At 31.4% G+C, this 17,618-nt stretch overlaps 1 protein-coding gene across 1 annotated transcript; it reads left to right on the plus strand.

Moving 5' to 3' along the window:
* Window positions 1-3,313: 3,313 nt before the first annotated feature.
* LOC126878397 (odorant receptor coreceptor) lies at window positions 3,314-17,089 on the plus strand. Its single transcript, XM_050641171.1, has 9 exons — window positions 3,314-3,455; window positions 6,227-6,361; window positions 6,592-6,975; window positions 7,345-7,599; window positions 7,816-8,069; window positions 13,387-13,486; window positions 13,680-13,784; window positions 14,471-14,626; window positions 14,848-17,089. The coding sequence occupies exons 2-9, from the start codon at window positions 6,227-6,229 to the stop codon at window positions 14,896-14,898; spliced, it is 1,440 nt and encodes a 479-aa protein (XP_050497128.1). The 5' UTR covers window positions 3,314-3,455; the 3' UTR covers window positions 14,899-17,089.
* The last annotated feature ends 529 nt before the right edge of the window (window positions 17,090-17,618 follow it).

The raw sequence follows: 17,618 nt of genomic DNA on the forward strand, positions 1-17,618 counted from the left end.
GTTCGCTTCTAACAAAAGAAAACGTCTATGATCGACAGTTGTAGAATGAACAAAATATGGTGTTCGAGTAAATAAAAGAATACTGACTTTCGACCAGACGTTTGTTTTTCAGGGCACTGGAAACAGCTCCTCTACGATTAATAATTTTTCTTACGCTGTTTATTATCATAATTACTATTATGATGATATTGTTATGGATAAATATTTATTGTCATCCCATTTACTTACAACATTCTCCTTCTCCACTGATATTTCTGTTTCTTTCTGAAGAAGAAAATTCTCGTAAATAAATTAAAAATGTTTAGACATATCGTATTGAAAATATGTTAAATGACATGTACCTACAAATGTATATAAAATAAACATATTGTTTTGATGAACATTCATAGATTTGAATAAACTGATATCTAAATAATTCAGACTTAATAATGTGGTCAAAACGTAATACATTAGACCATCTTTGCAACTTTTTGATATAATATTTCCAAGTACATGCGCATGTATGTAATTTACTTAGAATTAATCTTCGCTCCGCTTCCGGCATTGATGTCTCTGAAATTTCTTCTTTAGGCGATGGAACATAATTCACAGGAAAGATATACATATTTCAAATTGTTTGAAACAATTCATTTTATTATTCATAGTCTTTTAAAATAATTTCTCTACCATACCATATATATTTTACCATAATATAAAATACAACATGATACTATAAAAATCTTATCCTTTGATCGAGTCACAATTTTTTAAATAAAATATTGAAAGGTGTTGTAAATTACGATACGTAGATTATAATCTTCCAGAAACTCAGTTAAAGTCGTTCTACTTGTGTGAAAGAGATGCGACAAATAAAAGTTCTCATTTTTCTGTGTGCTTCTTGAAGAATACTTCGTCTGAAGGTATTTTAATTAATCATAGCTTTGGTATCACGAGTTTTCTGTGATCACTTGACGTAAATAGTGTCAAGGCTGTTTAAAGTACCTCTATAATAAGCATGTATGAACATCTATAACATACCCTAGATAACTACTCTGAGATTTTCTTCCAGCTTTACAGTTGAAGAGACGACGTATGAAAAACAAGAAAGAAGACAACGTTCGTGTAAATAACGAATAAAGTAAATTAGAATCTTTATCGTGGAAAGTTTCTTCCAAGATGGAAAAAAATCGTATCAAATATCAATATTAAATGAAAATCAACGTGTCAGTCTTAGCAATTGAGAATTACTTTTTTCATCTTCTAAACTGTATCAAATTGTTTAACCAATTGACTTATAAATTCTAAAAAATGATTGAAAATTGCGTTTTGAAACATGCGTGATAAATAAATATAAAGACATAAGAATATCAGGAGTTGCTTTGTTTTTATATTGTACTATGATGTGAAAGAAACGTTTATTAACAAAGATTACACATATATTTATTAATTATATATATATAAACTTGAAATATAATATAAATTACATTGTATGTACAGACACGACCTAATGAATTTTAAATCAGCTAAATGTAATTTATTGATTGAGCTATGATTGTACCACATTGCATATTATTTAAAATGCAGGTTGTAAAGCAAATTACTGATGAATGTACTAACATATGTATGTGTACGTAATTGTAGTCTTCCATTATTTAATATGACGTCTTTACATTGAGAACCGTTAAGCAATAACGCGGATAATCTTTATTACATAAAAATATTTCTTCGCAAACGTAGAACAAATACAATAAGTTTGTCTGATTAAAATGTAAAAATATAATTTAATTATTTTATTAAATATTGTTTCTCTCTTACTGTATAAATTTCCTGTTTTTCCTGGTACTAGCAGAACTAATTCGATGTAAAAACTTTGTTATTTAGAAAAATAAAAAATTTATGATATAATCGATATTACAATACAATTCGATAGTTTCTGTACAAACTTCATTTTTGTACCTTCTAACATTTTTATATCTGTTATGAATTACGGAAAAATATAGAATAGCGAAAGAATATTAATCTACCACCTACTGGTCATTAAATCATCCACTTTTCATCCAAAACTAATTTTCTTAAACTTCTTTTCCTTAAATATAGATCTAAGAATTATGATGAATTATGATTAACATCTACCATTTATCTCTAATATTTGGATAAATATCGCGTAAATTAAATTACGAGTTGTTAATTTTGGAAACAGAAAGAACATCTGTGTGAAAATTTAAAAGTTAATATAATGTAATAGGAAAAGAAGATAATTTAAATGCAGAATATACTAGTAAAATACCGATACTAAGGCATATAGAATCTTATAAATAATTTCATTGCGCACGTTGTGAAAGACATTTCCTTTATATCGATAAAATAAACAGGGTATTCATAGAGTATTTGAAGTAAAGTATTTGAGTATGAAGCAAAAATTGCTTCAGTATTCTTCATCGAACTATGCTTCCTTTAGGATGTAACATTTCAATCCTTTCAGTTTTATAGTGAAGACGTTGGTACATATTTGTCTAGTAATTTAGTAAACATCTGAAGCGAAGAAAAGAAAAAGAAATATCCAATATATTACAATCATTCCTTCAATTCTCTTCACGAAGATATGAAATCGCATAAAAATCGGTAGCCTATTAATATATCAACTTTTAGGAAAAGAAATTCCTAATCACAATTTTTAGTAGACAAAACAAATTACGTACTATATAAATCTTTAGTTCTCTTCATAGAATTTACAAGAACATATAAAATATCCAAAATAAGGTACTCGTCAAAATCCTTAACTGAAGAAACTTTGCTTCTCCTCGTAAAAACTGCATAACATTTTATGAAGTTACATAAAAATCAGCAATCTCTACCAGCAAATCAACCTTCAGAGAAATAACTTCCCTAAATTCCAAGGATAAACGGATCAATAAAAATCTTGGAAGCAAAGAAGGGACGTTTCCATTGCAAATCCCAATAATCCGAAGAATTACTGTGGCGTGTTTCAACTTTCGAGAATACGAGTGTTCGAGACTTTCTTATCGGTCACGGCATATTTCTTCCCGTCCTTACTGTAGTTTCCCGAACGGTGGTGGTTGCAGTCGTCGAAATCTGAATAATTGATGCGATTAGGAAGCTCCGTGTCGACGGTACAAGAAACAATATGGCAACGAGCAAGCCGGCAACAAACGTTCTCGGACGTCTGCGCTTCGGTGCCCTGTCGGCGATTGGTCCACGTTTGGTACCCTGCCGACCTGGAGGGGTGTCATCGGTACGACAGGTGGCGGATATCCAGGGGGTGGGAAGAAAAGAAAAAACGAAGAGGAACCCCTGGTTTGCCGAGCAGTGACGATCCATCGTGCTGTTCGTGTGTCAGTTTTCGTCGATAAACGTGTGCCCCCCGGCTGCACGCACCGCGTTTCTCTCGGCGAACTCACGAGGAGTTCGCGTTTTCATCGTGGATTTGAATCGCGTAACAACGTACCCGCCTCAAGGTGAGAGAACATCTGAAAGTTAAACATCGATTTGTGAATCTATGTTTTTGGCGAAAAAGTATTTTTCGTTTTCGTCGATGAATCGAGATGTGGTGTAAAGGTTTCCGAGTATCTTTGATAGAAAAAGGTGGCTGGAAATTGTAGAACCGATGTTAGTTCTGTGATTTAATGTTCTTGCTATCGTGATGATATAAAAGGATCGAATCGAGAAGTGATTTGATCGAGATTTTTCGAAACATTTGTTAGCTCTATCGTGAAATCGATGTCATCGGGTCCAGATATAATATGAAGGTTTCTAAATATTCTTGATGGAGGGTGGTTGTATGATTGATGTTAGTTCTGTGATTTGATGTTCTCGCTATCGTGATGATGTCATGGAACTGAATGGAGATGTGATTTGATTTAGATTTACTAAAATATTCATTAGTTCTATTATTGAATTAAATGGACTAAGAATTAAATTTGATTGAAGATTTTTTTAGATATTTGTTAGTTTTTCGAAGAACAAACTTGCTCGTGTAAAAAATAAGGGACGAGATTGGGTAACTTTAATGCTTGATCCGGCATTCGATGTTCTTAGTACAACCATTGCCTGGGATCGAGTTCAAGGATGCTTTAAAGATTCTGATAATATCGATGCATTTTAGCTATCTTCATAAAAAATTACGTAACAATATTTCGAACGTCGAAATAGATTTTCTAAGGAATTAGTAAAGTAATTTTATTATGAAGCTCAAAGTTCCAAAATTACTGACAATCTTTGAAATCGTGCAGCAATATCATGAAATTAATGTCTTAAAGCAACTGCCCGTTTTATGCATAACAGTAAAATATTTAAAATCGTTTATGAGCAAGAATCGATGAAACTTGCTGTTGTTTGCATGTATTTTCGAAATCGTATTATTTGTGGTTTATGTAGTTTACGGTGAATCTGCGCGTGGTTTTAGGAAAGTTATTGGCATTACGAAACATAGTCATTTATGGCTACCGTAGTTGTGAGGTAAACTTTTTTACAACTTGTTGAGAGATGGATCTCATGAAATATTGTTTATAGGCGTTTCGCTATATTCGCAGCGAATTTCCAACAAATGAAACTCCTTGCAAATTATCCAAACTTATGTTTAATGTTATTTATCTAATTTAAAAAAAGAACGTAGGAATATTAGCATATTTGATACTTATCTATATTATTGATACTGATACTGATGTTCGAAATTTCTACAAAATGATCACGTCATTCAAACTTTGTAACAGGCTTTTTACACGATTCTTTGCTTCGAAATCGTTACAAGTTTCTTCAAAATTTTCATTACACTTTCTTCCTTTAAAATACACAAGCAGAAACGTCGAATAAAATTGCAAAGATAAAAAATTCTCTTCGATCAACGTGTCTTTAAACAATTTATATCCACAGGCACAGAAAAAGGTATTCTATATAAAACAAACTTAACCAATACTGGAAGTAGCGTAGATTTTCAATCGAGTAAAATATTAAAATGCTTATTAGAATTATAGTTAACAAATGTGGAAAGTTTTGGAAGTTGGACGTAGTTTATTGGCGTTTTTATAGTTGAATACGTGTAATTTTTTTAGACAGACTGAATATTTTTTGGAATATAATTTGGAAACATATAACAATATAGAATTTTTATCATTTGCTTGTTCTATCCTTTTAGTATTCAAAGAAGAGTCACAAACTTTGCGCTTCTATTATAGGCTATAACTCCGTAACAGACCACGAAAGTTATCATCAATACGATGACAGATGTGAAATTAAACGCGCAAACGCGCCCATGAATAATGCCTCAAGGGTACAAACCACCATACTCATCAACTATTAAACTATACGTACTTACAAGTCTTGCGTATACTCATTATACGAACATTAAATATAATACGCAATTAATGTGAATTATCATGTTCATCGCTTTACGTTTATGTTGAAAAAATAAACAAAGAAATACGTCTCGTTAATGTCATTATCTGCACGATATATTAGGTTGTCCGAAAAGTGTTTTTCTTTTACAGACACGTCTTTTACAACGATGCATCTTTATACAAACATGAAACCTAATCTATCAAACGTTGCGATTTTTATCTTAATAGAACAAAATGCATCATACGTAATTCGATAAAATAATATAAAAAGCAAAATGTTGTGTATCCATGATTTCCTTATAAAATGAAAGAAACTTCGCGGACGACCTAATACATATGATTGGATAAAACTTTTAGGAATGTATGAAAAAGTTTGAATGAATATCTATTACAAATTTAGTACTCGATAACCTTTGAACAACGAACGGAAGTAATGAAGACCTAGAGTACCTGCATTGACTTTACCCTAATGTCTACAATGACAAATGTTTAGAATATTATAGAACATAACTTCCCAATCAATTTACTTCATATGAATTTACATAGTCTCTCATAACTTAATTTTTATACGTGTCTCATCTACAATTTTAAGTAATAAAGATGTGATGATTACCACATAACAAATAAATTCAATTTAATTTTTATAATTCTTTTAGAATATGTCGTTTTCCTTTGAAACAAAATGTTTCTAAAATATTATGTTTAAATATTTTAAAAAGTCAGCACCATGATTTAATATAGTCAAGTAAGATGGAAATAATGAATTAGAATTTGAGATCCAATGCAATTGAATTTAACAAAGTATGCTATACAAAGTATGCTAGAAATAATTCTTTCCATATAATATACTTTCGACGGAATATAATTAAGTTCTTCCAAACTTTTTGCTTCAGATGATGAAATTCAAGCAACAGGGGCTAGTCGCGGACTTGATGCCCAACATAAGACTGATGAAAGCTACTGGGCACTTCATGTTCAATTATTACGCCGACAATTCTACGAAAAATATACACAGAATCTTCGCTATTGTACGTAAAATCACATTAACTTAACAAAATCATTTACAGATAACTATTTTATATACATCTAATTAATAATTTATACGCCTCTAATCGTTCTATTGTCAAATCGCTATAAAGAAATCTGTATTCGGGAAGAAGCTTAAAATAATAGAAAAAAATTGAGAAAAATAGAGAAAAAGAAGAAAAAGCAGAAAATCCAAATAAAAAGAAATTAATCAAAACCATGTTACCAAAAGGTGCACCTGGTCCTGATGCTGATGCAGTTTGGGTTCTGTGGTATAAACTTATTCTTTGAGAAGGAGGACGTGGACGATCTTACGGCAAACACAATCACGATGCTGTTCTTCACGCACAGCGTGATCAAGGTCGTTTACTTCGCAGTTAGGAGCAAACTATTCTACAGAACCCTTGGCATTTGGAACAATCCGAATAGCCATCCCCTGTTCGCCGAGAGCAACGCACGTTACCATCAGGTGGCTGTGAGGAAGATGAGAATACTCTTGCTGGCTGTCCTAGCAACCACGATGCTGTCGGCCATTTCTTGGACCAGCATTACGTTCATCGGTGACTCCGTGAAGAAAGTTATCGATCCTATCACGAATGAGACCACCTACGTCGAGGTATCGTAATTATTTGTTTACTTTAATATAACGCTATTTATTTCTTTGTTAAGAAAGTAAGAAAATTGGTATAGTAACGTTCTCGAATTTTTTCAACGATCGTTTGCTTTGGCGTTTGCAAAAATGATAAACGATAAATAACATTAAAGATTAGTAATTCGTATAGTGTGGGTGTTAGTGATTCAAATAGGTGATAAAAAATGACAATGTTAAAATGTTTCGTTTAATCTACGATGGCCTACGTTTACCTCTATCTTCTTGTAAATTAACATGGCTATTAACGACCCCCATATACAGCAGAAAAATTTAATTCGAAAGAAGAGAAGATTAATTTCAAAATGTTAATTGCAAACATATTCTTTCGTCCAGATACCAAGATTGATGTTGCGTTCTTGGTACCCGTACAATGCCAGCCACGGGATGGCTCACATCTTGACGTTGATATTCCAATTTTACTGGCTGGTGTTTTGCATGGCAGACGCAAATCTTCTGGATGTACTCTTTTGCTCGTGGCTCCTCTTTGCTTGCGAACAAATTCAACATCTGAAGAACATTATGAAGCCTTTGATGGAATTCAGTGCCACGCTGGACACTGTCGTGCCAAACAGCGGAGAACTGTTTAAAGTAAGCTGAAATTTCATCTATCAAATATGACATAATCTCTACTTACGTTAAATAGAATTTTTTATTATCCATATAATTTTTGTTGTCAAATTTATATAATGTAAATATTTGTACAATGAAACTTAAAGATTCGTAAAAACTGGAGCTGATTAATTTGATTTTTGAGAGGCTCGTGTCCCGATCGCAGCTTCTAATGTACATTTGTTTGCTATTCAGTCTGGCAGTGCAGAACAGCCGAGAGATCATGACCCACTACCACCAACCACGCCAACAGCACCGGGCGAGAATATGTTAGACATGGATCTTCGGGGAATATACAGCAACAGAACAGATTTTACGGCCACCTTTCGACCAACTGCTGGAATGACTTTCAACGGGGGTGTGGGACCAAATGGATTGACAAAGAAACAAGAAATGCTAGTCCGCAGTGCCATCAAATACTGGGTTGAGAGGCACAAACATATTGTAAGGTAAGTACATCATATTTTCTTCAACGTGTAATGCTTTGCAGAGTATATTTGATTTTTATCATCTTTATGTTCATATGTATTATTTATAGGTATCGTATTTATTTTACTTGTTTTGTAATAAAATTTCCTTATATATGTGACATTTTTTAAATCACATATATACATAATACTGATGGAATTTACATATAGTTTATATAATAATCGTTGCCCTTTCGTATTTTGCCGAAAATATACGCGAAAAGAATTAAAACTAAAGTCTTCGATCCATGATATAATAAACAACATATTCTCTGGAAACGCCACAGAATCCACTATAATTAATCGCTGATCGCAAGGATCGTTCGTGTAACAAAGACTACGAAAAAGCTCTAACGAAGGACAGATATTTTGTGAAGATTGGACCACACAGTTTAGAATTCGATGATTTAACTGGGAACTTCCAAAGTAACAATTAATTGTAACTTTACACGTATAAGAATTATGAATTTCTTTAGCCATAGGAAATAATTTTCCCATTTATTAGAAATCGTATTTTTATTATCATCAAATTCTGTTATACGGGGAAAAGGGAGTTTGTCATCGAGAAATAATCTACAATCATTGACAATGGCAAATTCCGAAACAATAGACCCATTTCTGGCGGTTGAAAATAAAATTTCCACGGTGAAGTTAAATTGCAGCACGTCGCAATTTCAAAGTTCGTCAACGTCTTGACTACTCCGGTATAACCCAGTTTCCCATTTCGATTCTCATCTCGACTTCGTTTCTACACGGAAACGTAATCTACGTCGACAATGAGAGAACCTTTCACATTCGCGATCCTAACAATGAGAGACTTCCATTAGGATAATAATCCCCGTGCCAGGTGAATAAGTAAATTCGCGCGATTTCGTTACCATCTACACTTTTCAACCGGTGTCAGCTTGCTAAATTTTTCCATTAAACCGTTTCTCGTGAAAAGCGATGAAAATAGCTCAACGTTTAATCAACATTAAAAAAAAGAGTTAGAAGGTTTATTCCGTTTGAAATTCCTTGGAATTTTTTAACAAAAGCGATTCAGTAAGAATAAAATAGTTCTAGATGTTGCTATGGGACGAGTTTTAGGTTCCTGTAACGTTCAAATTCATTTATTATCGAAATATGCAGTGAAAATCTTTGTTTCATAAAGGACGAACGATGAAAAATTCTTTACGTAGACTTTATGGAGGCAGCTTTTTAATTAAGGAAGTGATTTCAAATTAACGAAGACTCTTCGCATAATGTTTGGAATTGCATTACTTATTCAACGACAATGGGAAGAATTAAATTGCATAGCGTAATCCTAATTGACCGAAAGTTTCGGAATAAATTACCATTACTTGTTAAATTTTGATGGGAACTTGTACTGAAATAAAAAGGCAATGAGACAAAGCTGTTGAATAAATATAATTTATAATAGAATTTAGAATTTTGACTGATTTTTGAACGAGTTCTAAATTAAATATTAAAAACAGTTATTAGCCATTCATGGACAAGAAAAACTGAAATACGTACACGGTTGAAATGTATTATGTTCAATCAAATCTACAATAAATTATATTAAAACAATAGCGTTTTCAGTAAATCGAGAAGTCAGGCAGAAGATAAAAAGGGAGATATTTTTGAAATAGTATGTACATGAGTTTTGCGTTAGAAAATTAAAAAAGAAATTTTATTATTTTTTAAAATAAAAAAAATTAGCAGAGAGAAATATAAAAAGAAAAATTAAAAAAGAAACGCATTGTTGAAAAATTCTATCTATTTCGAATTTGAATTAGCGTACGTCCAGGTTCGGAATTTTCAAACGTATGTTTCGCATCTACTCTACCCTCAGTGAATAATTCAGAAAAGGCAAAGAAATTTTCCCCCAGTTGTATGTGCGAATGTAAAATCAATATTCTGTTTACTCGAGGTTTTATATTGACTGGAGCAATCTTAGCTGGAAACAAATACACTCGTTATACATGGAACGCGTTTATTCATCGGCAAACAAAGGTGTACTTTTTAATAAAAGTGTTTCCTATTGCTTTTGAAATTCAGTAAAATGTATACGTTTCGATTTTAATTTGGAAAAAGGTATGAGGCAAAAAAGGATCGAAATTCAAGCAATGTTCGCATTGCGTTAGTTTCATACGACAATAAAATTATATAGTTAATCGAACGTATAATTCGAATGTTCTGTAGAACAATTCGCTCTTCAACAGCCGGATAATTTCTTCCATTCGGTTAATTTGACGTGTGAAGAAGTTTTAGCGGCCAACTAAATTTGATCACATTGCTTAAACTCGTAATTTCTTTAACGTCGTGACTTATTACGAACATAAATTTTTATATAAATTTTCCTACTTTTTGTACTGAATTCTAAAGCTTGAGACTCTTTTACGAAGAAAAATGATATCTTGCATATTTAACGTATAATGAAAAATGAACTGGAAATTATTTTTTACGATGAATTATCCATTTTAATTTGCATGATCTTACCCCATCAGACATGCAGCACTTTATGGGACATACGCTTTATTATTTTATTTATTATTTTCAGTGGTAGTTTGAAATTCATTGAAATTCAATGGTAGTGTCTTCTTTCAACATATTCTTCTTTCAATTATATTCTTTGTTACTACAACTTTCTATTTTGATCATATTTTCATATATATTTTCACAGTTATTATTTCTATATGTTTTGACGATATGTTCTATATGTTTTGAATCAAACGACTTCCAAATGGTCGAAAACAAAATAAGTAAAGAGTTAGCAAAAAGATTGAAGAGATCCATCTGAATAGATAGAACTATTGACGACTAAAGAACGAAGCATATGCCAAAAAGATCAAATTGAAGGGAACACGAAGAAATATGAAAGGAGAAAAATAGGTGTCTGTCCATAAAAAGTAAATAAAATCTCAAAAAAAGCGCCGCCGTAAATTTCTAAAATTCTTAAAAAAAATTATACAAATTAGTCAAATTTTGGGAGTTCAAATAATAGTGTTAAAATAATAAATAACGAATCTGTGAAATCAAGGAACAAGAGTCTTAATTAATTACAAGAAGTTACTACTTCGAAGTTATTACTTCGAATTGCCAGTCAAAACCCAGAAAAAATATCGCGTACAAGAAGGAAACGTGTTTCCGGGTTCTTAGTATGCGGCAAACTTTGAAAATGAAGAAGAAACGGTCGCGCCGCATCCAAGAAAATTTTCAAAGAAGACGAAGGAACGGAACTACGTTCTATGTATATAGGTTGTTCGACGGTACAGAAACAGAGGGGATGCGTGTATTCCCACGGTGGTGAAGTATTTATTCTAAGAGAGCGCGATATTGACCGCAACTGGGGACGTAGCAAGCGGACTGGACAATTTATTGGACAATTCAGGGGTTGTACGTTGGTCGCGTTCACGTGTGCACCAGTATACGTGTCTGACACGTGTGTGTACACGTTTCGTTGCTCGACGGTGCACAGAATGCAGAATGTGTTCGATGTTTGCCCTTCGACCGCCACGCGAATCCTTGCTCTGCTTTGTTACAGAAAAATACACGAAAACCTGTTGCCTACGTCTGATATTTCGATGCATTAGCCTGATCAATTACTGTCCCTTTTATACGTTAATGCTCGAAAGCGATTTTGCTTGTTGGTTGCCTTTTTCAGGGACTTTCTAAAGCGAAGCGGAAGTGGACTTTTTCGCTTCTGCAGCATGGAAACATTTTTAGTGAAATTTATAATGAAAGGAATATTAAGGTCACGCGAGAAAGATATAATAAGTCTATTTTTACATGACTTATCATTTGATGTAAAATTCGTAGGTTTGGGCGAAAAGATGCCACATAAAAAAGATATCTTACTTTTTAAAAATAAATCTAAGAAGTTTTGTACAGACTAAGATTTTTAATGTTAAATTAAATAAATTTAACGTTAAATTTAATGTTAATGTTTAATGCTAAAATATTCAAGAATAGATTAAGCAGTATACTTTCAATTTCTAAATCAAATAAAATAAAAAAAGGAAACAGTTTAAACAATAGAAAGCTAGTTGACAGTATTTTATAAAAGTTTTATTAAAGACAATATTTATATTAAATTTGAAAGTTGTTTCCCCTATAAAAGGCAGAAAGTATGTCTTATAATAATAATATATATGTCTTATAATAATTCATATTAATATTACGTTAAAGAAACGGAGACATCGAATACCATAGGGGATAGATAACTACACTAAAGTAGAAAGGATCTTGTTTTTCATTTTTTTTAAAGAACTTTCCTTCGGACAGCAAGGCGGTATAAATAATTGTAAGAAAGTGACAGGTAAGGTACTTAAGAGGAAGATTAAAGGATTCTTCGTGGAAAGAAATTAAGGGTGGATGAAGGATTTCTCCGTTAAATTGGAAATTTCCAAGGAAATCAAGTAAAACAATGCAAAAAGGAAAGAATCGTTTCTTCGTCAATTTCAAGTTTGATAGAAGTTTTGATGAAAGTAAATGAGCACGGATAAATATAAAGTAGACGGAAAATGGACAAGCTAAGAAACAAATACGAGAAAGAATGAATCCAATAAGAAATATACGAATCGAAGAACCGTCAAACACCTTATTCTTCCCCTTTAAAGCACTTGAAAGTATTGATCATTCAACTTGGATACAGCTAACTTGACGATACGTTGGTGAAATGCATTATTTAAACAGCAAAGGGGAGATGTGGAATCAAGGAGAAAGGAAAAAAAGGAAGAATGATAAAGAAGACGAAAGAGAAAAAGAGCGAGAGAGAGAGAGAGAGAGAGACAAGTTGTCCAATCATAAACTCTAACCAACTGGTTAAATGCATTCATCCAGTGAACTAGGTCGAATTAAAACTTTGTTGTATGGTAGTCACGGGCTTACGAACAGATTGGGTTTGGTACATTTCAAGGGTCTTAGTTCTTTTAGCATTTAACGAGGACTACAAGCGTACAATGTATGCAAACAAACACTGAAATGTAATATAAAAATGATAATAATGCAAAGTTCATTTAAACAAATTTGGCAATTAATACAGTTTATTATTTGGCGGAATTTAACATCTACATTACGTTTACGGTATATTTATGTAGTTAATAATTTTAATAATATTATGTAATTGGATATTCAAAAACTTAGAAATAAATTCCCTGCTTTTTGGAAGGTAGAAGTTATTACAAAAAATTATATTGTATATTATTATGGAAAATTCCTTATCGTTATAGAAGGAAATGACAATTTTATATTTATGATGCAAATGGATAGATCTGTTTATTATTCAAATTACTTTAACATTGTTATTATTTTCTAGACTCGTAACCGCAATTGGAGACGCTTATGGTGTTGCTCTGCTGTTACATATGTTAATTACCACCATCACATTAACTTTACTTGCCTACCAAGCAACAAAGGTAATATGAAGAGTTTAACAGAAATACTTTTAACTTTTCTCCGCATAAAACAGCATAAATAGCGTAAATATAAAATACAATAAAATATAGCGTGAAATTAGAGGAGTCTATTTATAAAAAGAGGAAAAAATATTCAGCGAACCTGCCTCCATTTCCAATAATAAAAGAGATAAAACTTTGATTTATCTTTCAGATAAATGCAGTGGATACATACGCAGCTTCGGTAATAGGTTACTTGTTATACTCCCTAGGGCAGGTCTTCATGCTGTGCATATTTGGAAACCGTCTCATCGAAGAGGTACATATAATTATCCGTATAAATATTAATCGACTATGTATCCCAGCACAAAACGATGCAAATTTTAATCAAGTCCCGATTTCTCGAGTTTCCAACGTACTTTTACGAAGAATAATAACAAATTTACGTGGAATCGTTTGTATCACGTGTTACGAATATGGAATTTACGATTCTAGAATTTTCGAGACACATACATATATTAAAATTAATAAAAAATATCAAATCATTCTCATGATACGTATGTTACGAGTTCGATCATATTTCTGCATAGGTCGTACATTTCGAAATAATTCTAATTACGAGCAAATTAAACATTGTTCGTATTCGTATATCGTATATTTATTATATTTCCCTTTATTTTATTTTCCAAATGATTTCCATTCGATACCGTGATTCTAAAATATCGTAAATCAAGTTTTAATGAGTTATCAATAGATTGCGGACGTTTATGCATTTACGTGAAATTTCAATGTATAGAAAAGTAAAAGATGTTTACGATATACGAAGATACAAATTGTGCACAGTGAAATACCACTGTTGTGATATTTACACAACGAAACGAATCTCTCTATAAGTTTCGTTCCTTTAGTGTCGTGAAGTATGAATATACATAAATATCAACAATCTAGTCGATATTAAGAAAAGCCATATTTCGCATCTACCTACATTTTTTGTATTATACACAGAGTTCATCAGTGATGGAAGCCGCTTACTCTTGTCATTGGTACGATGGATCAGAAGAGGCCAAAACTTTCGTGCAAATCGTCTGCCAGCAGTGCCAAAAAGCGATGTCGATTTCAGGAGCGAAGTTCTTCACCGTCTCTTTGGATCTCTTTGCCTCGGTAATATAAATATCAACTTTACTTAAATTTCTCCCGACATCAATTTTGTCACTCGTCCACGTTGAACGATACATTTTAATTCGAAGTAAGAACCTCGCAGTAAAATTCAGTTTGAACTAACTTTGACAATTTTAACTTCTGAAAAGGTTTGAGTTCAGTTTGAACTCGGTCGAATATTTTGGTTGTAAGGTTTCATTAAATAAAAACAACTAATTCTTCAGGTGCTGGGAGCTATGGTCACCTACTTCATGGTGTTGGTGCAACTGAAGTGAACGCACGAGATTATCTATTTTATGATGGAACGTAGAAACTGGAATGTTGGAGAAAATGGATTATTAAAATTATCAGGCAAGAGTCTTGTTCTCCGTCTTTTAGAGTACTATTTTCTATCGGATTTTCGTATAGATGAATTCAGCTGGAAACTGTGACTAAACGACAATGTAGGATTATAAACTTCAGTAAAGAGTATCCTTCGTCTCTACTCAATTTTCAGGTGTTAGGGAAACCCGATGCCTCGTAATCGTATATCAGCCATACTTATTTATGTTCTCGTGGAAAACGAAAATTGTTTAAATACGAAAGATATTCATAGTATATAAGATAAATATAAAACGCAGCTATAATAATTATCATCCAATAATATTACATATATATTGATCGAAAGTAATAGAAAAAGAACTCGGCCACGAGAGAAATACGAAATACTTGATCGCATTGTTCCAACGTTCTAATTAGAAGACTAGAAAATATTATTTGATGGAATTCGAATGAAAGAAAAAATTGAAGAAGAACGAGAATACGCGAAATATATATATACATAGAATGTAATAATTATTTATACCATTCGTCATCATTAATTCTTCTATTTCTTAAACTAACATCTAATATGATTTTAATTACACTACATTTTAATAAGCATTTTCTAATTTTTAAATTCTTACAATTTGTACAGTGCCTTAACAATACACATCATTCAAATTTTAACAAAGAAAAACAAAGATTGTTAAAAAATTTACGCCTGAAAGAATAATTCGCTCAGCTAAGAAAAATGAAGAATATAAACTTTTGAGAAATTAACGCGAGTTTTTGGTATTTTTATATAACGTAAATATAATACATATATATATGTATTTATGTAATTTCTGTTTAGTAACTTTATCTTTCCTTTTAAAGTGGGTGAACATATTTACAATCTTGTTTGGTATTTCAAAAGGATTAATTCTTGATCAATGAAGATGCAAGAAGGAAAATATTAAAAAAAAAACATATTTTTTACCAATATTAGTACGTAATTTTAAGATGGAAACTAAAACATAATACCTATAAGCAATGATCAAATTAGTCTTAAGTTGCACTCAATGCCTAAGAAAGACATCGAACGGGAAATATTACGCTGATAATAATCTTGTACAATATACTGTAATGTAACTGCGAGAGTATATTTTACTGACAAACGATAACGATGCAAGAAACAAAAGTTACTTATTGCTAGTATAATTCTGTATGGTACAAACGAATTTTTGTACAAACATAAAAAATATACTATCCGTGTCAAACGACAATTAAAATTTGCATCTTCATTTTCTGAAGTAAATTTATGAAAATAACAAAATAATTTTATTGACGTGTAAATAGGCACATTAATACTATGAGTAATACAATGAATTTATTATCTCTTATGTTGCAAATTATTTCTGATATAGCAATTCTTTTGAGATATACATATAGTAGCTGTTATTTAGTTTTAAACATTGCATCTTCAAATTATCACATTTGTTGAAATCTGTTAAAAGTTCTTGTGAAAATATATAATTACAATTTGTGAATTGTTTAAAGTTATCAATTTGTTTATTGAATATAAAAAGATGTACTCAGCGATATACCAAAAAAATAGTGTTTTGAATATTTCGAATATTTCAAATATTACAAAGAAATATATCTTTTTATAACACTAAAAGATATTTTAAAATCGTCCGATCTTTTTGATGTTATATCTATAGTATAAAAAAAGGAATAAGTATATTATAAATTTACTGATAATAATAATAAATGACAGGGATAAATGCTACTTTGCTCTTTATAGAATTTAAAATGTCATCCACTGGTGCACGGCACTTCCTCTGCCGTTAATTTATAAATACACGAACTTTCTAGCACAAATTTTTCATATTTCACAACAACTAAATGAAACATAATTTTTTCTAGATCTACAGCGTAGGTAATTTATGAGAAATGTGTAATAATTTTGCGATAATTTTAATATAACGATAAATTATAAATAAATATTATTGTATACAATTTTGACGTAAATTCTGTTCTAGTCGTAGATACGTAATAATTATTTCCACATGTAACATTAAGCAGTAGCAAAGCAATGTTATCGAATGTATTTAATATGAACGTTAATACTGTAATCATATTGTGAATTGAATCGTCAGTATTATAAATGATTTCTCTCTAATTAAAGCTACAATATATTTGTCTTATACAAAATGTTCTACACGCTCGATTCTTCCCTTCAAAATAATCCTATAATTTCTTTCGAAAACTTTCGATATGTAAACCATTTATTTTCAAATTTGCATGCAATGCAAATCTATTATTTCCAAATTTCTGCCTTTAAAGAAATTTATTTCTTACGTAAACTTTCCATACATTTCCAACGTTCAAATGTGAATCTTTTTCTCATCGTTCTGCCGTATGAAATCTTCTTTATTTCTTATTTCCGATTCTCTTCGCAAAATATCAATTTTTCATTCTGAAATCCGAAGTCTGAATATTTCATTTTCAAAACTTCACCGTCCAATCTATTTCCGAAGATCAGAGAAAGCGTATCTATATCCATTTGACTGTTTGTAAACTGTTTCTTTTCATACTTCCGTATAAAATATTTTTCTACAAAATTGTATTTTTTATTTTCATCTCTCTTCTTTAAATCTCAATTCTTCGTCAGCAAACCTCCGTCTCAAGCTTGAATCTTTCATTTTCAAGA

Source organism: Bombus huntii, chromosome 2 (assembly GCF_024542735.1).
Source record: "Bombus huntii isolate Logan2020A chromosome 2, iyBomHunt1.1, whole genome shotgun sequence".
Lineage (NCBI taxonomy): Eukaryota > Metazoa > Arthropoda > Insecta > Hymenoptera > Apidae > Bombus > Bombus huntii.

What these genes read in the sequence shown, in the direction of transcription:
- LOC126878397 (XM_050641171.1), top strand. Translation starts at nt 6,227, where the DNA reads ATGATGAAATTCAAGCAACAGGGGCTAGTCGCGGACTTGATGCCCAAC. An exon ending in ATGAGACCACCTACGTCGAG is followed by an intron (nt 6,976 to 7,344) that starts GTATCGTAATTA and finishes TCTTTCGTCCAG; the next exon opens with ATACCAAGATTGATGTTGCG. An exon ending in GAAACCGTCTCATCGAAGAG is followed by an intron (nt 13,785 to 14,470) that starts GTACATATAATT and finishes TATTATACACAG; the next exon opens with AGTTCATCAGTGATGGAAGC.